The sequence below is a fragment of the Oryctolagus cuniculus genome, chromosome 9, assembly GCF_051225735.1.
Source record: "Oryctolagus cuniculus isolate XC-2025 breed Fujian yellow rabbit chromosome 9, ASM5122573v1, whole genome shotgun sequence".
Classification (NCBI taxonomy): Eukaryota; Metazoa; Chordata; class Mammalia; order Lagomorpha; family Leporidae; genus Oryctolagus; species Oryctolagus cuniculus.
Window position 1 is genome coordinate 99900508 of NC_142875.1, and position 24400 is coordinate 99924907.

The following is a 24400-nucleotide window of genomic DNA, read 5'->3' on the forward strand; positions in this document are numbered from 1 at the left end:
CTAGTCCTGGCTTTGAGACCCCTGAGGAAAGCAGAAGACCCGTAATGTGCCGCTCACATGCCTCGGCCCCCAGAGGGGTTAGGCAGGCTTGCAGAGATGCAAAGCCAGGGTCCTTTAGGGCGGGAGGCTCCCAGCTGGGACCCCAGCTCCTTTCTTGGTGTGGGCCTGGCTGACTGTGCCTTTGGGCAGCCACTTTCTATCTCTTGGATATCAGTTTCTCCTCCGACTTGCCTTGTCCTGATTGGTAAGCAGAGGCCCCTTGAGTTCTTGAGCCCTGTGCCTAACCCAGAGAGAGAGAGAAGTAAGGGGCCTATGGCGCCAGCTGTGGAGGCTGGGGGCTGGTTCCTGCTGGGCTCATGCCAGGGCACCAAGAACTGGCCCTGGGAGCTCACCGGACATCCCAGGCTCAGGCCCCCAGCCTGTCTGCTCCGGCACTGGGCTTCCTAAATACTCCCGGTCTGGGGTAGCAGGGACTCTGCGGCCCGTGCAGGACCACGTGCCCGCTGGCCCCGTTCCTGAGGAGGGTCGGGCACAGTGGCATCCCTGTCACCCCTCAGGGAGCCTCTTTTGGGGCCATCACCCTTGGACTGAGAGAAGAGCTCAGCTTTTTCCTTCTCCCTGGGCATATCCGGAAGAGACAGACCTAGTCACAGCCTCACGGTGGGGGTGGGAGTGGGGGTGGGGGAGCAAGAGTCAGCCGGCTGGTTTTGTGGTCAGGGTCCTGCCCCTCCCTCCCCAGGGGAGCCAGAGATGGAAGGGCTGCAGCCAGGGGCTCGGGGAGCTGCACAGAGCCTGGAAGGAAAATGAAGGTGCGTGACTCCTCCCTGGAGCTGGAAGCGATGCACCTGCAGGCGCTTTTGTCCACTGAAATGTGAGCACTGCCCTCTCGGCCAGGAGCTCCTCGGGCGCGCGCCCGTGTTTGTGTGTGTGTGTGTGTGTGTGTGTGTGTGCACGCGCGCGCAGGCGCGCGCACACGGCAGCCGCTGTCATCACAGATGTACCCCCAGCTGTCACTCCATTGCTCTGGCTCTGCTCGCGCACACACGCGCTTTTCACCCTCTCCCCTTCCCCCCACCTCCTCTCGGTCTCCCTCCGTCCCTCCGGCTTTCCTTCTCAGTTTGTTATTGACCCAGCAGCCGCCTGGGGCATCCCCCCTCCCCGCGCTGGGTGCTGCACTCCAGGTCCCTGCTCCGGGGGACGGGGGACTCCGGCAGCCCTGCTCACTGCGCTCGGCTGGCAGTGGTGCCTGCATTCTTTCGGGAAGCCTGGGGGGGTGGTCTCATTGGATGGGTCAGAGTGAAGCAAGGTGAGTGCCAAGCAGCTGGTGGGGGAGGATGCAGGGCTGGGGGCAAGGATGGAGGGTGGCTGGGCATGGGCACTGGGGACCATCTTTGCTGGGTCTCTGCCCTGCAAGACATAGCAGCTGTTGCCTCCTGCCTGAGGGCAGCTGCTGGGGCCGGGTGTCCTGAGAATGCCAGACACTGGGCTCTGACCCCACAGTGCTGGGGACTGAGCTGTGGGTTCTGCCAGGAGAGGGGAGGGAGAGGGGGAGGAGGGCAATGCGGGTGCCAGATGACAGCCCCCCGGTGGCATGGAAACTGGTCCTGCAGCACGGGGAAGCGGCCAAGAGCCGGTGCTATGTGCATGCCCTGCTCTGCACAGGAGCCCCGAGGAACTCGGGCGCTTCGGGAAGGGGGTGGGTCGGTGCTAGTGATGGGGCTGAGAAGAAGGCTTGGGTGGGTGGCAGGGTGGGCTCCACCACGGGGGCTGTGGGACTGCAGTTGCTGGCTGTCCTTGGACAAGGGTGCAGAGGAGCCGTGCCCAAGCTGGCCACAGGTCCAGGCAGCTTGGGTAAAGCTTCCCTGGTGTGGGCGTGGCTGAGAGTGGACCAAGCCTGCGCCCCCTGCTTCCAGCTCACCTGAGGACAGGACAAGGGAAGCTTGGACAAACCCTTGTGGGTTGTCCCAGCACAAAGCCCCGGCCTTGCTGCAAATGGGTCAGGGTCCCGAGCCAGGGCTGTGCCTCAGCTTAGAGGGAGGCCAGGCCATGCTGACCTGGTGCCCTGACCCTGGGAGCATGGACACTGTGAGTTGGAGTAGGACAGTGGCACTCGGTACCTCTAGTCCCATTTAGACAGCGCTGGACACAGGGACAGCCTGACCGGAGTCTGCCATTCAAATCCGCACTGCCCTGCAGGTCTGGGGGTAGGGGGAATCTGCCGGCTGTTGCCCGCCTCCCCCCTCCCCGCCCTGCTGTCAGAATTTCAGGGGTGGTGGTGATGTGGGCACCTGGGTGTCAAGGCTTGTTGGGCAGATTGACACCCTGCGAGCTTAGATAACCGCATCAGGTGGGGGTGGGGAGGGAGCCAAGCACGTGGAGCCAGGCTGGAGGGGAGGTCCAGCTGGGAGGAAAACCCAACAGCAGCCCCCTCCCCCCTCACGGGCACACACACACACACCGGAAGAGGGAGCCCAGGAAAGCCAGGCTGGGGGGTGGGGGAGAGGGAGAGAAAGAGGGGCCCCTCAGGTCAGCCATCTGCTTTCATCCAGGTTTGCCTGGAAGCTGTGCCTGGGTCCAGGACGCAAGCTGAGGGGTCCCGTGGGGCTGCGTGGGTGTGAGTGGGTGGCAGGGGAGGGGTGTGTGGGTGGTGGCTGGGGTGTCTGGAGGGCTGTGGGGGTGCATGGAGGAGGAGGGAGCTAGAGCAGAGGCACCTGTGCCCTGTCTGGGTGCCCCTCCTTCTGTCCCCAGGCCAGGCCTTCCCTGTCCCTCGCTGCGGCCCCACCCTGAACCCAGCCTCAGGCAGTGCTGAGTGACTTAGGGGACTTCTCTCTTATGCTTCTCAGAAAGTCTGTTTGGGATTGGGAATATATGACAAGGAAATGAGGGTGCAGGAAGCTGGGGGTGAGAATGGGGCGTGTGTTTTAAAATGAACCAGGAGGGTATATGTCTGTTCCAAGTACAAATATAGAGGTTTTTATAAAAGCTCCTTCCCTGCTGCCTGGGCAGTGCGGGTGTGGGGTGACGGGCAGGGAAGAGAGCTAGAAGGTTTCCTAGAAGGGCCTGGGCGGCCAGGCAGGTGGTGGCAGGTGCTGCCTCCCCACAGGGGCTCTGGCTCCTGTCCAGGCTCCCTGCTGCCCTTCTGGAGAAGGGAAGGCATGGTTCCTGCTGGCCCAGGTGCAGCCCCGGTCCTGGCTCTGCACTGCTGGTGCTGGAAGCGCGGCCCAGCTGCAGATGGAAGAGAGGTGGAGTAAACTGCGCAGGCCCTCCTGTGCTCTTGTGTTCTGGGAGTCTTTGAAGCTGGGGGTGTGCAGAGGACTTGTCCTGAGTCAGGGACCCTAGGCCAAGGGATGACGGCAGGGCAGGGCGCAGTGGGAGTGGGGAGCCCCTGGGCGCTCAGTGGCTCAGACACTTGGCTTGCAGGGATAATGACAAAGGTGTGGGAGGAAAGGTGTGGACGCCTGACGGGCATGGGGTCATTTGCTGGGGTCTCTAGCCAGAGTGTGCAGGCTTCGCCTCTGCTGATGCTGACCTCGGCAGCTCCCTGGAAGCAGCACCCACCCCCTAGTCTCCAGGGGGTGCTGCAGCCCACTCAGCACAGCAGGGCACGTGCTCTCACTGCTCCCACTGCTGCCTCCCGCTCATCACTGTCTCCCCAGCCCAGCTTCCCTCACCCCAGCACACCCCCCCAGAACAGCTTTGAGACAGCCCCCTCCGCCCGCCCCCCCCCCCAATGAGCTCCTGTCACTACCGCGCCTGTGTCTGCTGGAAAGGGGGCGGCTGGGAGCGGGGACCTGGCTTGCTACTCAGCCCAGCCAGTCACAGGGCTTGCTTCTTCCTGGGTGAGCGGGGTAAGAGCAGCTGGCTGTGCCCAGTGAGGCGAGGGCTGCGCCAAGGAAGGCTTGCGTGGCCCTCCCTGTGCCCAGCCGCCCCCGCCAGCCTGTGGCAGGCACCCCCACAGGAAAGCAGGTCAGGAGCAGACCAGAAGCTTACAAAGGCCACTGAGTCAGTAACTCAGCTTGGGCTCAGTTCTGTCCTTCCATTTGTCTAACTCAGGCTAGTGACTGAACATCCTGTGCCTCAGTTTCCCCACCTGCCAAGTGGAGTTAACAACCCTAGGTTTGTGGCTGTGGACACTGTCTCTCCTGGTACAGACGCTTCCTGGAGCAGGTGCTGTTCCTTGGCCATGATGGCCCCGGGGACAGACGGGTGCAGCCTGCAGGGGGTTTGCCCCTGTCTGGGAGATGCTTAGCCTAGGACTTCTCAAACTTGAACATGCAAGCAAATTACCAGGGGTTCTTGTTAAAAACACAGATTCTGAATTTCTAAGTGGCTCCTAGGCCATACTGACACTGCAGGTCCATGGGCTACACTTTGAGTAGCCAAGGACTGGAGTCAAAGCCTCATGTTTCTGGATTTTTCTAAGGAGCTTTTAGCTCCTTAACCTTCTCCAGTCTGCAGCAGGGTCCAGGAAAGAAGGTCCGGGGGCCTTGGGTGGGAGGGGGCCCTTCCCTCTGGTCCCTGTGTCTGGACAGGGACAAGACCCAGGTAAGGATGAGGAGCAGCCAGCATTGCAAGCTGACAAGGCCATGGGCCTTGGAGACAGGAGAGCTTCCTGGCAGGGCCCTCCCCCCATCTCTTCTCTGTCCCCAGCAGACGGCTCTCATGCATTCCAGCAGCTGGCCAGCACCTGCTGCAGCAGCAGCTCCCCACACTGCTGCTGTAGGTCACCCCTTTTGCAGAGGCTTGGCTCTTCTGGGGTGGAAAGGGACCCTTTAGGTAGAAGCGCGCTGTGGGGCAGAGGGTTAAGGGCCAGGAAGTGCAGCTTCCAGCCCCACATCTCCCTGAGGGTTTTTCCAAGGGTCCACACACACACTTGTGATTCGTCCCCAAGCTGGGCAAAGCTGCTCTCCCCACTCTTGGGAAGTCCCAGGGGCTGACGGAGGCAGGGTGGGCCACCAGAGCGCACAGGGCAGCTCCGCACAATTCCTCACCAGTGTTCTGCCCCCCCACAAGACAGTGCCTGTGGGTCTGCACCGTGGGCACTTGCCTGCCATTTTCTGTGCGCGTGACATGCCCCAAGTCACATGTGGGCATCAGCACCTGAGCTCAAGGTCCCCTTCTCCACTGAACAGCTGTTAGCTGGCTGTCCCCAGGGCTCATTAGTGGGGGTGGCTCTGGACAGGGAGCTGGAGAGGAGGAGGGCAGGAGCCCCAGGTGGAAGTGGAGCCTGAGCTTTAGAGGCGGTGGGGGGAGCTTCTGCAGGAAGCCAGGAGGAGTGGAAGGAGCAGAGCCTGATGCGGTCTCCAGCCCGCTGTGAGCCTGAGCATGGGCAGCTTCCTGGGTCAGGGGCTACCCGCAGGCGCCCTCCAGGCTGCAGGTGTCTCTCTCCATCTGTGTGCTAGGGGCATCGGGGAACACTGCCACTAAGTGCTGGGTTGTGTCAGAAAGGCACGCATGCATGTGCGGCTGCACTTGCACGTGTGTGTGCATATGTGTACAGCCGTGGCAGCATATGCGTAATGGCACAGCCCTCCGAGTGTGTGTGTGTGTGCCTGAGGCCTGTGTGTGCGTGTCCTCCCAAGGCCGTTGCTGGGTGACCTTGGCAGAGGAGTGGATGAGCAGCTGGCAAAGGGGCCTGCAATCCGTTCTCAGCCTCACAGGTGACGCAGGTGAGGGCTGCTGACCTGGCTGATGTCTTGGAGATGCCTGTGGGCTGGACCTGAGAGGTTGTTTGAGGTCAAGCTCCAAGGGCACAGAGTGGAGGCTGATGTCTGGGAAGGTGGTGCGTGAGTGTGAGGGGCAAAAGGAGACCCAACACAGAGACCCACTGGTGTGAGCTCTGGGTGTGAGCCCACGCAGCAGGGGCTGGGGGGTGGGGTAGGGTGGGTGTGCTCAGGAGGCTGGTGGGAGGAGCTGTGGCGTTCACCTGAATTTGGTAAATGTTCACGCGCAAGTTCCACCAGTGAGGTACCGCAGTCATAGGTTCTAGAAATAAAGGCACTTAGGCCTGCAGTTTACACAGTCTGTTTAAAGGAGCCTCCGGATGGGGATTTGAACCCAGGACCCTACTGCCTGCAAACCTGAGCGGGGAGCCTGCCAGGGCCTGCCTCTGAGGGCAGCTAGGCCACTCCTCTCCATCCCAGGTGCTCGGGATCCTAGCACAAGGCCATGTAGGGACCGGGCTGCGCCCCACACCCCTCTTCTGAGCCGGTGCAGGCGGAGGTCGGGGACGCGGCGGAGGCGACGGCCGGCAGAGGGCGCTAGTTTCCGGAGCCCGCCGCGCCGGCTGACGACGGAGCCGACCCGCCTGAGGGGCACCGCCACGGCGCGGCCCGGGGGGAGCGCAGGCTAGGGGATTGGGAGGGGCGACCGCAGCAGTCGCTGCAGGACCCTCGCGCCCGAGGTTGCAGCTTCGCACAGGCCTGCGGAGGGCGGCAGCCGGGAGGCTGCCAGCGCCCTTCCCCAGGGGCGCGTTGGGCGACCTGGGAGGGTCAGCCAACCGGGAGCCCAGAGCCCTGGGCTGAGCAAGGGTGTCCTTGGGCTGTCCGCGGAGGGGCGGGCGGGGAGACGCGCCGGGCCCCGCTCTGACGCCATCTGCCGCATCTGGAAGGGAGTGGGGACCCAGCGGAGGGCCTGTGGAGGCGTAGGAGACCTTGGGGTGGGGTGAGCCCGCCCTCTTCGTCCCCTCTGGCAGAGCCGCCTGCTCCCCAGCCCCAGCCTGTTGCCAGCCCTCCTGCCCTGGCCCCTGGCCCTGCTGCCGGAGCAGGTGCGCAGCCTGGCGCCTGAGCCCAGTCTTCTCACAGACCTGCCGGCGAAGACGGAGCCCCGCAGTCACCCCAGATGCCCTGAGCTGATGAGGCTCAAAGACCGACTGCCAGAAGACGCAGCCCTGCAGTTCACTCCTAAGGCGCCGGCGGAGGCGGGCGCAAGAGGCCACCCCGCGGCTTCCAGTGCGCCCACCACAGGCAGACGCTGCCAAGGGCCCAGCCTCTGCCTGCCCGGTGCCATGGTAAGCAGCCCTGGGCTGGGGGCAGGTGTAGCTGTGACCTGCCACCTCACCCTGCCTACCCACGAGAAACGTGCCTCAGTCTCCCCACCCGAGGGGCCATCGCAGACGGAGGAGACAGCATTGCTGTGGAAACATTTAAGACATCGACATGCCAGAGAGACGGTGCGAAGTGGCAGGGAGAGACTGGGGGGGGGCGGGGGTCACAGTCCACCAGCCGCCAGAGGAGCCCTGTCTGACCCTGGCCCCTGCAGCACCCCAGGGAGGCGGAAGGTTTCCTGGCCTCTTTCTGCTCCCTTGTACCTCGTCTTCCCCGCCCAGGGAATTGTAGCTGAGAGGAACAGGAGAGGAATAAGGGTGTAAAGAGACACCCGGGCCCTCTCCCTAACCCCTGGGCTGGAACGGGGCCTGGCTCAGCTCCCTCCCACTTGCCCTCTCCCTCTCCCTCTCTCTCCCTCTCCCAGGACTGACTGGCAGTGCACGCCGAGGGGCTTCTCTTTCCCCAGAGCTGCAGGGCCCAGCGAGCCGTGGGGTCCACCATGCTGGCGCTGTGCAGTGGCCCCGAGCAGAAGACCAGGCTGGGCGGGCCGTGGAGAGTCTCCTGTGAGTACGCCCTTGGCGGGGTGGGGTGCGCGGTGGGGGCCTGCAGCAAGGTCTCAGATCTCCGCAGGATGCCAGGGCCTTGCTCTGGGCAGCCAGGGTTAGGTCCTTGATAACAGCGTCCATGGCAGCAAGGAAACGCTGGGGGCGTCTGAGGTCAGGTCAGGAGCTGGAGGCCACACTGGTGAGTCTGTCTCGTCCTTCCCCGTGCTTTGGGTTCGAGGATGGCAACATGAAGAGCTGCGTCCTGCTGGAGACCAGCCAGGCCTCCTGGGTTTTAAGTGGAATCGATGTTGTCGGAGCGTGTCCACCCGTGTTTAGCCACGAGTGCGGAGGCTGGAGGTCTGCCCCTCCCAGCCCGGGCCAGGCCCTGCTCCCTGGTCTTGCCTCTGAAACCTTCTCTCGTGGTCTTTACGCCTCCGTCCTCCCAATTCCACACAGAGGCGCGAGTGGGCTCTCGGGATGCGTTAGTGACTGGGCCCGACCCGTCTGCGCATGGGCAGACTGAGGCCTCCATGTGCCAGGAGGAGGAGTCCATGTCCGTGAAGGCAGCACTTGTCAGTTGTCAGGGCGACAGACACCCCAGAACGCTCGCTCTCTGAGGCAGAGACAAGGTCAACCCCAGCTGGCTTGCCCAGGGCTATGAGACGAGAGGTGAGGTTATTCTGCCTGACTTCTCTCCGCGCCGGGCGGCCGGTGAGCTGGCCGCCTCACCACACAGGCCCCTGAATAATTCACCGCGTGGGAGTGGCTGATCCCCAAGCCACTCAGCTCCCTTTCAACCTCATTCTAGAATCAGTCAACACCTTGCAATACAGGATTACGGTTTCTTGTCTCCAGAGCTTTCGGAGGTCTCTGGTCTTCCAGGGCATGGGCCGGGGCAGGCAGGGAGCTGCGCTCTTCCAAATGCTGTCTGCGCCTACTGCCACCAGTCCCTCCCTTGGGAGGGGCCAGTGGCTTCTCCGATGGTGGATCCTTTCCAGATAAGGCAGCTGGCTTGGATTTTTTTTTTTCTCCTCTGGAGAAGGTTGATTTTCACATGGCGTGGGGTGGGGTAGTGTGGAGCAAGCTGACCTGGCGAGAGGGTTGGAGGTAGCAGTGGGTGACCCCGGATGGCCAGGAGGCACCGGGCCTGTGCTCATTTCCTGTCGAGATCAAAGAGGTTCAGGTGTCAGCGTGGCAATGTGTCCCTCACCTGTCACCGATCCTCCAGGCAGGGCGGGCGGGGGACAGTGTCCCCCAGCCCTGTGGGACATCAGACGACCAGACGCCGACCAGACAGAGACTCAGGGCTGTCCCATGCAGGCCCTCAGGTGTTTGTTCTTGGTTTTTAACATTCCAAAAACTTATTTAATAGAGTGTTCTTCATGGCACCTCTTGGGATGTAAATAGAACTTGATGGAAAGTTCATCCTGATGATGAAAGACGCAGGCCTGAGTGAGGCCGCGTCCCGACTCCTCCCCAAGCTCTAGTAGATGTGACTAAAACTCCGTGGGGCCACAGAGCACATTCGTCTCTCCAAATGGGGGCCAGGTGACCCCTTCTGGAGAATCATTTACAGCACTGGCTCCCCATCGGCCACGCTGGCCCGGGCAGTCACAACCGCATGCTTTGGAACCTACCAGGTCTGCAATCTGCTATCTGAAGGGTGCTTCGGTCCACTACCACTTCAGTGAGGGGCAGTGGCACCCGGCGGCCCCGCTGCCCAGAGTCCTACCCTCTGCTAACAGCACTGGGCCTCAGTGCGGGCTGATTCCAGCATCGTGGCAGGTACTCACCACATCCTTAGGGGACTCAGGCCTCTTCCGTAACCTGTGTGGCTGAGGCCACCTGGGCTGTGGACTGGGTCTGCACTTCCCTGCCACTTCCCCAGCGATGGTTTCTCCTCGGGACCTGGTGGAGCTGACCTGGTGGGCAGACCAGTGTTGAGCTCCCTGGGTTCCTTCCACAGGGAGGTCACTTAGGGAGGGCTTTGAGGTCGCTTCTAGGAAAGGCTGGAATGCCGGCGGCTCTGCTGTGACCGTTTGCCCAGGGTCACTCTCCCCAGTCCCTGTGCACAGGCGGGCCTCATGCTTGCCTCTTGGGGGCCTTGCACAAGAAGACAGGGCCATGAAGGGAAGCCCAGCCATGACCATCGTGCGGGGAGGCTGAGCGCATGGACGGTTCCCCATGACAATGAACGTGGAGCTCCTCCTGGGCCCCCCGGTCTGGCGAGCGCAGTGCGATTGCCCATCTTGTCCTTGTCATGTCCGCCGTGTGCTCTGGTGCAGGACCCTAGGTGGGCCTGGAGTCCCGATCCTCACACGAAGTCTCTGGTGCTGTCTTGGAAGTGGTGAACATGACAGCCCTCAGGAAGCTATAGGGGACAGGGCGAGGAGGTCCCCTCGGGGCTCTCCCCTCTCCGTACGTGTGTCCTCGCCCCCTGCAGCCCCAGGTTGGGTCTAGAACGCAGAGCAAGGGCCTCCGCAGTGCAGCCGTTTTGGAAGGAGACACTCTTGCTCCTCACATGGGACAGGTTTCCCTGATAGCCTTAGACACTTGCCCTTGATTGTGTCAACATCTGTGGTGTCCAGGGGACCCAGGCCCCTCAGGGAGCTGAGCCGAGGATACCCTGCGAGCTGGGGTGACCCATGTGTCACACTTGACTAAAGCAATTTCTTCGTCTGCTACACAGCTGACACGGTGTGCTGTCTGTGGATGTAGAAGTGGCTTTGGGTTTAATTATCATTTTTCATGGTTAGTAAATGTTTGCACACTGATTGTGGCTTGTGCCAAAGCAGATGTAGCCTCGAAGCTGTTATGCTGTGAACTGGAAGGGAGGGGCTGGAGGCAGGAGGTAGTAACCTCAGTTTGTGGCTTTCTCTCCACTCCCCCCGCCCAGGGATCACCTGCTGGATCGCCCTGTGCGCTGCGGAGGCCCTCCCCACCTGCCCTTTCTCCTGTAAGTGTGACAGCCGCAGCCTGGAGGTGGACTGCAGCGGCCTCGGCCTCACCACGGTGCCCCCGGACGTGCCCGCCACCACCCGAACACTCTTGCTCTTGAACAATAAGCTGAGCACCCTGCCAAGCTGGACCTTCGCCAACCTGTCCAGCCTGCAGCGGCTGGACCTGTCCAACAACTTCCTGGACCAGCTGCCCCGCTCCATCTTCGAGGACCTGACGAATCTGACGGAGCTGCAGTTGCGCAATAACAGCATCAGGACCCTGGACAGGGACCTGCTGCAGCACGTGCCACTGCTGCGCCACTTGGACCTGTCCATCAACGGCCTGGCCCAGCTGCCCCCTGGCCTTTTCGATGGACTCCCGGCTCTGCGCTCCCTCTCCCTTCGCTCTAACCGCCTGCAGAGCCTGGACCGGCTGACGTTTGAGCCCCTGGCGAGCCTGCAGCTGCTGCAGGTGGGAGACAACCCCTGGGAGTGCGACTGTAACCTGCGTGAGTTCAAGCACTGGATGGAGTGGTTCTCCTACCGAGGTGAGCGCGCCAGCCCCAGCCGGCTGTGAGGGACAGGGAAGGGCACTCCCGGAGACTGGGGTGAGGTCAGGGGACAGAGAGGGGTGACACTGCCTCTCTGCCAAGTTCACTGCACGAGTCACGAGCCTTGCACCAGGAAGCAGGGGGCTGGCTGCTGTGCCCCCCTCCCTCCCTCCCTGCTCCCTTTTCTGCCTGGGACCTCTCTGCTGCCTCCTCGTTCTCTTTGACATGGATCTGTAACTTGCTCTCACCTGCACAGATTTAAAGAGGGAACTTAAAGACACACCCCACCAGCTATGTCTCTGGGCATCCCTTGCCGGGTTGGAGGAGGAGAGGAAAGTGCCCTTCCTCTGAACGACACAGCTGTCTCTTAAATATCCACCTTTCAGGAGGGGGCGCGCAGCTGAACCCCGCCTGGGAAACCCAGTTTTCCTTTTGACGGTGGTGCCAGCTTCTTCTCCCAGGTTTTGTTATCAGCACTGTGAGTCAGAAGCCAGATGGTTTTAGTTTTACTTTCTTCCCCTTTCACCTTTCTTAAACTTGCTGATGAGCTAGGAAATGACCAGACGGGACACACAAGGTGACACAGAAGTGAGCCCAGTGGTGAAGGTGCTGGTCGGGGGTGGAAGTGGGGTTGTGCCGCCTGTGAGCTGTGCACTCTTGAGAAAGTGGACTGGTCTCTCTGTTGCGGCGCCTCCTCTGTAAAGTGGGTAGGAAAGCAGTGTCTGCCTGCCAGGACCCCTGTGAGGATTAAGTACAGTAACGCAGGCAGAGGCTTGAGAGGCAGCTGGGGCAGTCAGCCCTCGATCGCACACTCATCCGTGTGTCCATTGCTAGCAGTGGTCAGCACATCGATGGACTTGACGAGACATGGTCTGGTGCCCTGCACTGAGCAGATGCTGAATGAGTGCTTACTCAATGAGTGAACGGATAGCAAATCTCTGAACGCTAACGCTTTTCTTTAAAGTCTCACTGCTTTCGTTTTGGGACCCAGTGCCGCTCCCGGGGAGTTCCATGCCACTCCTATGTGTGAGTTAGCTGAAGAGCCCTTACAAACTGTAAAGTGCCATGTGAGTCACTGCGCTGATGTCTTGCTTTTGTATCAGCGAGGAAATAATGATTAATACTGGTTATGTAGCTTCTAGTTTACAAATATCTTTCCCTGTATGGCACTATTTTGATCCTTCCGGCTGGCTGCTAGTTGAGATAGACATTCTTATTTTACACTAAGAAAAGTTGAGACCCACCGTCATGAGATAAGTTAAAGAAGCATGACACAGCCAGGGTTCCGTCTCGGGTCTTCTGAGACGGTGCGTCTCAGAACCCAGCCCTCTGCCAGGCGCAAGGTCACCAGGTGTGGGACTTGCGGAGCCCACCCAGGCAGCCAGCGGCCCCAGTAGCTAGGGGCCAGGTTCCCTTCAGACCCAGGCCCGTGTGATGCCCTTAGCACACATCCCTACCCTTCCCTAATTCCAAGCACAAAGGGGCAGGCAACGGGAACCGACTCTTTCCAGATCCTCTTAACAGGAGAGTTGCTTTCAACCTTGAACTCCTTTCAAAACAAATCCTGGGAAGTTTTTCACCAGCATCCCAGGGAAAGACTGAAGTCTGCTGCATGAGGACACCATGGCGGCTGGGCCGACAGTGATGGAGCAGCTGGAGCCCGGGCCTTACAGAAGGTGTCTCCCGCCTGGGTCTGGATTTCACCCGAGGCTGAAAACGGGCCCAAATCCAAACTCCGCTCCCTAGGGGACATCTTGGCAAGCTACTTTCCCTAGCCACTGCCTCTCTCCCCACCCCAAGGCTGCTGCTCTATCTGTCTGTGACCAGGCCTGGTTTGCCATTGTCCTGGGGAGCCTGTGTGCCCACTGCTGTGTGCCCATCAGCCTCTTGTGTCTCCAGGATTTCCCGCCAAGATGCCCTCGAACTCAGAGGCTCTGGCTGGGACTTGGAGGGGCTGCTGGATTGCTCCTACACAGGAGAGCAAGGGCACCCAACTTGTTTCTCCCCTATCCGAGGAGGCATTCTTCATAGACGGCCGGCATGTCCTGCCTGGAGAGCACTGGCGGAGGCACTGGCTTAGGACTTTTGTGCTTTTGAGAGGGAAGACCCCTGGGGGCTGGGCTGCTGTGTTCTTGCTGCAGGGGGCAGCAGGCAGAGTCCGGCAGGGAGAGAGCGGCCCTGTAGTCCACGAGGGATGGCTGTGAGCATCCTCCCACGTCAACCTCGGCTGCCCCAGGAGGCTCAGCCTGCCCCTGGGGGTCGGTTGAATTGGCTGTGTCCTTCTCCATAGATGGGAATAATGACAATGTCCATTTTGCATGGCTTCTGCAAGGACTGAATGGCATGACCTGTAACTCATCCACTGTGGTGGGTGGCTCCACCAATACCAGCTTCCCTCCTTCCTTTGCTCGCCTAGCCTTGGATTCTAGGATTGATGGCATTGCTGATAGAAACTTCTGGGCTCTCCATTTGGAGGAGCTGAGGGTGGGAGAAGGGGTCCAGTTCCGGATGCCTGCTCAGCCCCTCTTTCCTTTGCCCCCCGGCTGCAGGGGGGCGCCTGGACCAGCTCTCTTGCACGCTGCCCAAGGAGCTGAGGGGAAAAGACATGCGCGTGGTCCCCATGGAGATGTTCAACTACTGCTCGCAGCTGGACGACGAGAACAGCTCCGCCGGCATGGACGCCCCGGGGCCACCCTGCACCAAGGCCAGCCCGGAGCCCCCTAAGCCCAAGCCCGGGGCGGAGCCGGAGCCTGAGCCCAGCACAGCTTGCCCTCAGAAGCAGCGGCACCGGCCCGCGAGCGTGCGGCGCGCCATCGGCACGGTGATCATCGCCGCGGTCGTCTGCGGCGTCGTGTGCATCATGATGGTGGTGGCGGCTGCCTACGGCTGCATCTACGCCTCGCTCATGGCCAAGTACCACCGCGAGCTCAAGAAGCGCCAGCCGCTGATGGGAGACCCGGAGGGCGAGCCCGAAGATCAGAAGCAGATCTCCTCCGTGGCCTGAGCGGCGTCCCTACCCGGCCCAGGTAGGAAGGGCAGGAAGAACGCGCAGGCCCCGCCTCCCCAGCCCCACGTCCTCCTCACCCGTGGTGCACTGGCCGCAGCATCGGTCTCCATGAACTTTAAGCCCGCCTGGAGCCGCCGAGCGCGGAAGGCTCCCACTGGTGCCCCTCCCTGGGCCGCCAACTCTCTGGAGTTCCCGGGGCCTGTTCCTAAGCTTGTGGCAGGGGGAAGACGGCACGCGTGCCCCACAGGAGCTTCCACGTGCCGAGCACCCGCTGTGGCCTTTCCTTCGGGGGTCCTCACAGCTGGGCGACTGGTCCCCATTAGGGAGTGGGGGCCGTGATGTGGGGCCAGGGGCACGTTCTCTGACCTCCCCTAAGGCAGAGGGCTTGCTCTTGGCGCCCTGCGGGGGAAGGTCAGGTCCGCAAACAAACAAATGCACCAGCTCCGGCCGCCCCGCACTTGGCACTTAGACACGCGACGGGACGCTGCACTCCTCTAACTTGTTGCCTGGCGCTACCGTGTCCGCCACAGAGCACACTGCTCCCGGAGCCTCCAGCTCGCCCTCGCCGGCACAGTTGCCCAGGTGCGCGCTCGCACATATGCACACACAAACACACCCACAGCACGCAGCCGCCCAGGCCGGGGCCGCGGGTCTCTGCCCCAGGCGCGGAGCCTCCCGCGCTCACCGAGGTCTCCTCCGCCAGCAGGGGGAGGAGCCAACCGTAAAGTGGGCCAGAGCAGCGCTGCGGGGACTGCGGTCGCCGTGGCAACACGCTCACGCCTCCCTTGGGCTTTCCAGGGAGGCCTGGAAGCTGCAAGCTGTGTGGACGGCAGTCCCTGGGGCCCAGCCTCCAGCCACTGGGTGTTTCCTCGGCCCCGCCCCGTGCCTCCCCAGGCCGGGCCCTGGGGGACACCCCCCAATTACACTCCTGTAGCCTGCAGCCTCAGCCCCTCCAGCTTCTGCAGCTTCTGGCCTGGGATCTCAGGGCTGGGATCGGGTCGTGCAAGGTGACCAACGGCCCTCCTGGAAGGAGGCAGGTGGTGAGCAGAGAGACAGACTCTCTCTGTCTGTGGCCCAGACAGACTCCCGAGCAGGCACCAGGCAGCCGCGTTCTGTCTAGAGACTTCCACCATGCGCTTCCTTTCGCCAGGGTGTTGTCTGCGCAGCCCGGCTCCCCAGGACTATGGGCTGCATCTGCACCGGGGTCCACACCAGCCTGTGAGCCGGGGCTCTGTTTGGGGCAGAGATACTGCCTCCAGGGACTCTTCCTAGTTGTAGCCCCTCCGCGTGAGTCTGATGTGAGTCCCTAGGGAGTCCCCAGGTTTCCCTCTGCTGGGCACTGGCTTTCTCGTGCTTAGAGGGGGCCAGGAGGCGCCAGGCTGGCTTCTGGTTCTGACGAGGGTCATGGTAGCACTGGGAGAGGACAAGGCAGACACGGTGGGCAGGGTCTGTGAAGGGTGTCAGGGCAGAACGGGGCGCCTCCTTGTGGTGGCAGGGGTGCCTTTGAGGTCATTCCCCAGCTGGTGTGCAGGGGCCCTCTGGGGCACAGGCTGCACATCGGGATCACAGGCTCCCCTAAACTGGGGCACAGTCTCCCTTCTTTTGGATTGAGAGCTGACCCCAGGATTGGAGATTTTCTAAAGGGAATGGGGGAAGGGAGGGTACTGTCATTGGTGGTATCTTTAGCCTGAGACAGCAGATTTTTAAAGGCAAAATTATATTTCTGGTTTGTTGTTTCAGAAGACCAATAAAGACTGTATTTTCCTATGTACTTACTGCCTTTATTGAGAGGGAACGGGGCGTGCATGGCTGGCAGAGCTGCTTCCTGCCCCTCACCTTCCCCGGCAGCCAAGTCAAGCGCTGAGGGCTACCACCCTGGCGCTTAGAGCTGCGTAGGGCACCTTGGGCACCAATGGGGATGCAGGGGTGGGGGCCGAGGCCTGCATGGGAGGAGGCTCTGGGGCTGGCATGGCTCAGCTGGGATTCACAGGCCACCCACCCTCCAGCACATGAGCCTCAGGGTGCTCTCTGGGCAGCGAGGGGCTTGTGGACTGAAGGGGGTGGACTGCAGGCCCTGCCCCCGCACCCCTGGGGTTCATCTGGCCCTGCCTGATGCAAATCCGTGCTGGCATCAGCGACAGATGGTGAGAAGGGGCTCATTTGCCCAGAGGAGGGGGAGGGCAGCTCGAGGGGCTTCTCTGCCTGCCCTGCTGGCTCTTATTAGCTCGGGAGAGGCTGATGAGTTCGCCTCATTTAACCCCTTACCATCTCGTCCTTTCACACTGACACCAGGCACATGCCAGCCACACTCTCGGCTTAAAGTCGGGGTCCTCCACGGGGTACAGAGGGTATGGAGTTGGAATGGGGGACCAGGGGGCTGGGGGCGGTGAGTAAGAGGACTTAGTGCCCCATGGCTCCCTGTGGGCAGGTGACCGCCTCAGGCAAAGACAATGGCCCAGTGGGCCAGGAGCGGCCAGGAGCAGTGAACCACGAGGGGCCCCGTTCCTGGAGCTCAGACGCGCAGAACGGGTGGCGAGGAGCGTGGGACTCCTCATGCCCTGCACAAGGCTGTGGAAGGCATCCGTGGGTTTTCCCAGTGTTCCCAGAGGAGGCTCCAGCACCATGGCCTGAAGGCCGTGCTCCAAGGGAAGGACACCACATACTACTTGCCCTTGCCCCAGTCAGTGGGCAGGGCTATGGGCCTGGCTGTGGGCAGGAGCATGTGGTGTGGGGGCACTGGAGGCCCCGCGCCTGGGAGGCCACTGCCCACTGCTCCGCCTGATCCTCAGCAAGGCCCTGACAACAGATCCCCATCAGAACGTTTGAGTTGTGCAAGTTTTGCTTAAGCCCTTGAAAAACCGCCTCCTTGGAGGTGAGCAGGACCCCTCGCCATGCACGTGTGCCGCTGCGCGACCTGGAGCGCGACCCGGAGCAAGGTCACACACCGCAAGCCGCCGCCCTGGGGGCCCTTCTCCCTTCTTCCCTTGCTCAGTGCACAAACGTCGCACAAATGCAGCCCCCACCACACTGGGTCCCCAGCCTCCCTGCAGGGAAGCAGACCGTCACCTCCTCTTTGAGCTGCAGGCCCCAGCCGACCCCAGGAGCAGAGAGGCGGAGCCAGAAGCCAGGGAGAATAAATTACAAAGGAAGACAAAAAAAAAAATTGAAGTCTCAGGTCTCTAGCGCCTCATCCTTTTCCTGTCACATCCATGCACCCTAGAGCGTAAGAGCAACTGTCTGCAGCGAGTTAAACCCACGGCACTGGGACACGGTTTCTATGGCAACCCCTCCTGTTCTAATTCTGCTCAGAGTTTAAAATGTTATCAAATAATTGGGGAGCACAGGAATGCACAGCCAGCAGCTTGACCCCTCCTCCCTTCTCCTTGAGAGGCCACACCGTGGGGCGCAGGGCGGGCACAGGCTCAGGAGACCAACCTCGGGAAGCAAGGGGGTGGATGCCTTCTCAGTGCCACAGCCTGCATCCTGCAGACCCCCAGAGACACACCTGCTTCCCACTGAATGCAACGTTAGATGGTGCTGTTCTCTCTCCTCCTCTAATCGCAGCGTGAGAACAGCCTGGTAAAAGGGTGGTCCTTTTACCCTCTCAGGCTGGGAGACAGAGCCCCACCCACTCTTTCCGCTCTTCTGTCCTGACCTCAGCCTGGGAGGGTGGGGGCACACGGACCCTGCCTCTCTCCCCAGAATTCCTTGCCCTGGCCAGGCCTCAGGCTAACAAAACAAGTGCCTGATAGGGAGGGTGGAGCAGCCCTGAGCAGCTGCGGGAGTGGCCACTGGATGGCGCCACTTTGTAGAACTGAGCTAGGGCTAGGACAGAGATGCTGAAGCCCGGGTCAGGAGGACCACCAAGGATGTGTGAGGCCCTGAGAAACTGCCACATCAGGGGACACCTGTGGGCGTCATGGGGTGCTGGCGTCCCAGCGTGGAGAACGCTGGCCCTGGTGGGCGGGCTGAGGCCACAGCCTGGCTCCGTTAATCACTAGCTGGACTTTGGGCATATAACTGTCCTCATCTGTAAGGTGGAGCCCCCATCACCTTCTGTAGAGCACCCTGAGGACTGCACGGGAAAGGGTGTGGGAGGCGGTTCCCACGGTGCCTGGCGCGTGCTGAGCTCACATATGGAATGCCCACTTTAGGGACTGAGTCACAAGCCCCTCGTCTTGTGAGTGGGTCCTGGAGCCTGAGGCAACAGAAGGGGGATGGGGGGGGAGGTCTGGGCTGCAGTCTCTGTCCTGGGTAACCTTGCGCAGGTCTCTCAACCTCTCTGGCCGTCACTGTACTCACTTGTTGAGCCCTTTTAGGTTTTATAAGCAAAGTGGCTCAGAAGAGCCCCCTTTCCCTCATGCCCACACTCCACGTGGAAGGTCAAGGGCAGCCGCAGGACGGTGGCCCTGGCAGGCCCCACGCGGGGGGCCTCCTGCATCCCCCATGGCCTTATCTGTGTACACTGGCCGCAGCGGGCAGCACGTCCTACCTGCAGCCACGGCCGTCTTCTCGTCCACTGTCACCACCACAGCTGTGCTCGCCGTCACCGCCAGCGGCTCCCCCTGGCTTTCTGGGGAGACAAAAATCATGAGGTCACCTTCTGAGCACCTGGGAGCAGAGCAGTGACTGAGCCCTGGCGCCCTCATGGACGACAAGACACAGATTCCAGCTTCAGACATGGCTGGACTAAAACAAGTGGGGGGGGGCTGTGCGGGGACCTTGCTGCTGGAGGAGGGGTCACTGCCAGCGCGTCTCTGCATGGTGCTTCCTAGCATCAGGCACTGCCCGTCTGACCGACACGCGGCCCCGAGCGCCTGAACGACACCGCACTGCCAGCGCCAACATGACCCCGTGGCTTTCACCTTGTCTCAGGGCGGCACACCTGTCTGCCCACTGCCGCCTCACCTGAGCTCCAGCTAGCACAGCTCAGGGACCCTGGGGGGCTGTCCCCTCCAAGGACAGGTGACTTGCGCTGCACCACAGGGTGCTGTGGAGCTGAGGGGCCTGCTTCGTTCCAGGACTGGGTGGTGGGTGACCCTGGTGCCCTTAGTAAGTCAGTGGTGACACCCGCAGTCAGGCTAGAAGCCGCGGACGAGTGGCACAGAAGTCCCCGTCTTTTCCCTTCTTTTGGAAGCACCAGACCTCCGTGGGAAGAAAGGTAGCCAGAGCTCCAGGGAGCCAGGGCGGGTAGGCTGCTCCCTGCCCCCAGTTCGTAGTTCTCACCGCCCAGCCCCGGAGCAGCTGGTGGAAGCACCCTTGCCTGGATGTCACGCAGCCTCCCTTGGTGCTGGCCTGTCGTGTGCCGGTGCCACGGGAGACAAACAACCCTCGGGAATCACTTGTGGAGGGCATTGCTGCCAGGGCATCGCCGCAGCGGGGCTGCAGCTCTGCTGTTTCGAGTCCATTCTGTTGCCTGGTTTACCCTCGCTGGCATCAACCATCTCACAGAAATCTAAAATTGCACTCTGATGCTAGGAACTCGCAATACCCAAGATGTCCTTGATTCTGGACATCTGCCGCAACGAAGTCAAAGTCCACTTCCTCACCTTGGTTCTAGACACATCTAGAAGATACTAAGTGGCTGACGGCCTGCCGTACTGCTGGTCTCTGCAGCCTGCTTCCCGAGACAGATCTCTCACTGCATCCGTGCAGCGGCCAGCACAGGCTCCCAGCAAGCACTCAGGTGAGGGCGTGGAGACCCGAATCACAGAGTCTCCAGGGACATCTGGAATTCGAGGGCCTGCGTCACAGCAGCTCCCTGGCCCAGTGCCCTTGGGGAACCTGCAAGGGTCTGAGTGCAGGAGGGGCAGGGCTCAGGCAGCAGCCCAGGAAGAAGCTGCAGGGGAGGGCGAGCAACTGCCCTGAGCCTCCCGGGCGGTGGCGAGATTCTGCCACGCCTCTGCTGGTGGCAACAGATAGCTCTGTGCAGGCAGAACTCAGCCTGCGGGCCCCAGCCAAGGGCACAGCGCCCCCTGGGAGCCACGAGGCCTCCACTGACTCTGCAGCCTGCGTCTCCCCTTCCCCTCAGCCTGCTCAATGCAGATGCTTTTCTCCTTTGGGCTGGATGGGAGAACACAGGCATCCTTGTGTCTCCCAGCTTGTGCATGAGCTGAGCAGGAGAGCAAGGCCGTGCAAGGGAGCGCCTGCCTCTCTCCCCGGCAGCCTCCCTTCGGTCGCCAGCTTCAGTTCCCTGCCCACCCACCGTCCCCGCTCACCGAGACATCAAGCCTCCTCCTCCAACCCCGAAGCCAGCAAGCAGAGTCCCGGTGACAATGCAGGCAGGGAGGACCTGGCCAGGAGCCTGTGGGTGCCCCTCCCAGGGGCTGCAGAGGCTGGTAGGGGCAGGGAGGAAGGCTGCCTCTCTCTGCTGTGGGGTCAGGAGTGGGCAGCGGGAGAAGTGACCCTTCCCCCTGGCTCTGAGAACCTGCCTCATGGGCTTGCCTTGGATATAAAAATTACCCTCTCCCCTCCCCCTTCTGCTCTGTGTCCAGCTTTCGTCCAGTGGGCAGGGCTGACCTTGGCTCTCGCCTGGCTGTGTGACTCCCTTGCTGTGTGTCCTGGGCAAGTCACGGAACCTCCCTGAGCCATGTGTGAGGCGAGGGGCAGTGATCACACTAACCTAACCAGGCTGTGCAGGTTGAATGAGTGCTGTGCGGACTGGAACGCCCTTTAGTTCCGGTGCCTGGTGGAGGGACCAGGTGTGAGATGGGCTGCACTTCCCTGCTCTTGGCCTCTGGACCCACCCCTTAGTCCCTCAGGCCACAGTCTCTTTGCATGTAAAGTAAAGTCATTTGGTGATTTTTCTGGGTGCTGGTTAAAGTCACCTAACTTTTCATCTTTGGACCATTTTTCAGAGCTGGGGGCTGGGACTTGGGTGCCTGCCAGCCCTGAGTATCCTCCGGGTCCCGGCCTTGCAGGAATCGGCTGGAGCCCTGAAGGCCTTGTCCTGGCTGCTGCCTGCTGCCTGCCCGCCAGAGCCATGTCCCTTCCAGCCAGGAGGCTCTGCTTTCCCCCAGGCTGGAAGCTCTGGGTGCGTTTGGTTCCAGGCAAGCTCAAGGGCGCTGCTGTTTAGCCTGGGAAGAGCTTCGGTGACCCTGTGGCCTTGACAAACAGCGCAGCCCCCAGCCAGTCTGTTCCTGTCCTCTGAACCATTCATGGAACTGGCAAAGACTTTCAGATGAGCAAGAACCTTAGCCATCAACCTCCAGATCTTATATTTGGGATCTGGGCTCAGATCCAGCTCTCTCAATGTCCAGGGAGACTCTCCTTTATCCACGGGGGCTGGGGAGTGAAGTGATGGGCCCTGCGTTCAGCGTAGGCACCCAGGCGTGCGTGTAGGCGGACGTGGTGAGACTCGCAGGCGTGACCTCCTGGCCCTAATGTGTGTCACAAGGGCTGGCAGGGGGAGCCTGGGTCTGGGTTCTCTCAGGACGAGGAGGAGGAGGAGGAGGAGGAGGAGGAGGAGGCAGAGGGCGTCTCATCGCAGTGCGGGGGTGAGCGTTACCTGGTCCCTGTGCCCAGTTCAGGTTGAAGACAAAGCTGCCGGGAGGTCGCTCGGAGGCCTGGCGGTACCACAGCGGGAAGTGGTCCATGGTGAACACACTGGCCTCGTCCTCTGGCGTCAGGAACTTCCTGCAGAAGGAAGATTCGGGGCTCCTCTGAATGGGGGAACACAAGGGGCGGCCTCATAGTGCTCATGGAGATGGGGTTAAAAGTTCACTCTGGTGCCACATTTTGAAACCCAAAGTGATTTCATAATGCATATTTTCTGGGAACTTTTCAGAGACCCCTCATATGCATGGAATCCAATTTTTTTTCAGGGGCTGGTATTGTGGCACAATGGGTAAAGCCACTGCCTGTGCGACACTGGCATCTCATATGAGCACCCATTTGAGTCCCGGCTGCTCCACTTCCAATCCAGCTCCCTGCTAATGCAGCTGGGAAAGCAGCAGAAGATGGCCCAAGTGGGAGACCCGGATAGAATTCCAGACTCCTGGTTGTGGCCCGGCATAGCCCTGGCTGTTGCAGCCATCTGGGGGAGTGAACTGTAGATAGAAAATCTCTCCCTCTCCCTCTCTTTTCCTCTCTCTCTCTCTCCCTTTCTCTGTAACTCTACCTTTCAAATAAATAAATAAATAAATCCAACCTCTTTTTTTTTTTTTTTAACAGGCAGAGTGGACAGTGAGAGAAACAGAGAGAAAGGTCTTCCTTTGCCGTTGGTTCACCCTCCAGTGGCCGCCGTGGCCGGCGCGCTGCAGCCGGCCCATCGCGCTGATCTGAAGGCAGGAGACGGGTGCTTCTCCTGGTCTCCCATGGGGTGCAGGGCCCAAGTACTTGGGCCATCCTCCACTGCACTCCCGGGCCACAGCAGAGAGCTGGCCTGGAAGAGGGGCAACCGGGACAGAATCCGGCGCCCCGACCGGGACTAGAACCTGGTGTGCCGGCGCCGCTAAGCGGAGGATTAGCCTATTGAGCCGCAGTGCCGGCCCCAACCTCTTTTCAAAATAAATTTGCTTTTTATTCCATTTCTAATGAGCTTTTTGAAGTCTTCTCCTGTTCAACCCTGTCCCCTATAAGGTTGTCTTGGCTGAGCCAAGAGAGGTGCAGATGGACAGATGGAGAATTTAGCTGCTAACAGGATTCTACCACACAGTGTCCTGGCACTTCCTGCCTTTTCAAGAATCAAAGTGATGCTGGGTCTAGTGGCACAGTAGCAGCTCAAAGAGGTATAGGGTCTGTATTAGGAGGGATATTTTCTGTTTTTATGTCAGCCTCTGCCTGCAGAGTTTGTTTCTTTTGGAAGTAGCCTAATCCCTCTTTTTAAAAATAATTTGAACATTTATTTGAAAGGCATAGTGACAGATAGAGAGTCAGAAAGAGAGAGAGAGAGAATCTTCCACCTGCTGGTTCACTCTCCAAATGTCCAGAACTGCTAAGATTGGGCCAGGCTGAAGCCAGGAGCCAGAAACTCCATCTGAGTCTCCCATGGGTGCAGGGGTCCAAGCACATCTTCTGCTGCTTTCCCAGGTGCGTTAGCAGGGAGCTGGACTGCAAGCGGAGCAGCCGGGACTCAAATGGGTCCTCATGTGGGATGCCCGTGTCGCAGATGGCAATTTTTTTTTTTTTGACAGGCAGAGTTAGACATTGAGAGAGACAGACAGACAGACAGACAGAGAGAAAGGTCTTCCTTCCGTTGGTTCACCCCCCAAATGGCCGCCACGGCCGGTGCTGTACCAGGAGCCAGGTGCTTCCTCCTGGTCTCCCATGCGGGTGCAGGGACCCAAGCACTTGGGCCATCTTCCACTGCCTTCCCGGGCCACAGCAGAGAGCTGGACTGGAAGAGGAGCAACAGGGACAGAACTGGCGCCCCGACCAGGACTAGAACCCGGCGTGCCGGCACCGCAGGGCGGAGGATTGGCCTAGTGAGCCACAGTGCCGGCTGCAGACAGCAATTTAACTGCATCATGATGCCAGCCCCTATCTTAATTTCCTGTCATCTGGTTCATTGTGCATCTGAGTGAGAAAACTGTCAGCCCCATCGCTGCACTAAGAGGGGCGTAAACTCCCCCAAACAGCTTCTGAGGTTTCAGAAGGCACCGGGTGTCCTTTTTTCTGAGCAGTTGTACCTCGCTTGTTACTGCCTTGTGTCCCAGAGCACACAGCAGCCTGCAGGGGACAGTGTGGCCCTGGGAGCAGCTAGCAGGGGAGGGATGGTGGTGGACAATCCAGCAGGAGGGGACTGGGATGGGTGTTTGAGCCCATTCAGTTGCTGGGCTGCCTTTCATGTCATGTGCGGGGGAAGGGTGCCCTTGGGGACTGCACAGTGCACAGCGTGTGTGCCCGTTCCCTTGGGAAGCCCAAGCATGTTGAGGTCTCCACCCTCCATTCTGAGAAGCCCTTTAGAGAGGCTGGGGGTGGGGCGCAGTATCAGGAATAGAGACAGGGTCCCAGATCGCTGCTGTCTCTCCCCAGGAGGAGGAGATGGGGGAGGGGAAGGAGGGAGGGAGAGGGAACAGCCACGGCATCTGTTTTCCTAGAAAGCTTCAGCTTTGCTTAGTGAGTGTGATTGTTCGGAGTCCCGGAAGAAGCTCAAAGATGATGCTCTGGGCCTCAAAGATGATGCTGAGATGCAGTGAGAGGAGCAGCAAGTGGGTGGAGGCCAGGACGGCGGCCCTCACTGCGAGAGCCTCCAGGTCTGCAGAGCGGCAGGTGGTGCTGCTCCCCCAGCCCCGCGCCCACACCCTCCTCTGGGCTCCCATCTGCAGGCGCCCTGGCTGGGGCTGAGCCAGCTTCTGCGGGGGGCAGGGTT

The 24400-nt window shown here is 60.8% G+C and overlaps 2 protein-coding genes across 2 annotated transcripts in view; one reads left to right on the top strand and one right to left on the bottom strand.

Moving 5' to 3' along the window:
* Positions 1-24400, bottom strand: part of CACNA2D4 (calcium voltage-gated channel auxiliary subunit alpha2delta 4) — a 109009-nt gene that overhangs the window by 33529 nt on the left and 51080 nt on the right. The window contains exons 25-26 of the mRNA XM_089303316.1: positions 21596-21723; positions 18581-18661 (exon numbers count right to left, since the gene is read on the bottom strand). Of these exons, the coding sequence (XP_089159442.1) occupies positions 18581-18661; positions 21596-21723 (209 nt within the window). The remainder of the gene's footprint in view (positions 1-18580; positions 18662-21595; positions 21724-24400) is intronic.
* LRTM2 (leucine rich repeat transmembrane protein 2) lies at positions 972-15855 on the top strand. Its single transcript, XM_008259810.5, has 5 exons — positions 972-1306; positions 6804-7009; positions 7471-7609; positions 10488-11078; positions 13631-15855. Exons 3-5 carry the CDS (start codon positions 7546-7548, stop codon positions 14083-14085), a joined length of 1110 nt encoding a protein of 369 aa, XP_008258032.2. The 5' UTR covers positions 972-1306; positions 6804-7009; positions 7471-7545; the 3' UTR covers positions 14086-15855.

Excerpts from the sequence above, each read along its gene's own strand:
- LRTM2 (XM_008259810.5), top strand. The coding sequence starts at position 7,546 with ATGCTGGCGCTGTGCAGTGGCCCCGAGCAGAAGACCAGGCTGGGCGGG. Across the intron at positions 7,610-10,487 it reads CGGGCCGTGGAGAGTCTCCT|GGATCACCTGCTGGATCGCC; the intron begins GTGAGTACGCCC and ends CCCCCCGCCCAG. Across the intron at positions 11,079-13,630 it reads GGAGTGGTTCTCCTACCGAG|GGGGGCGCCTGGACCAGCTC; the intron begins GTGAGCGCGCCA and ends CCCCGGCTGCAG.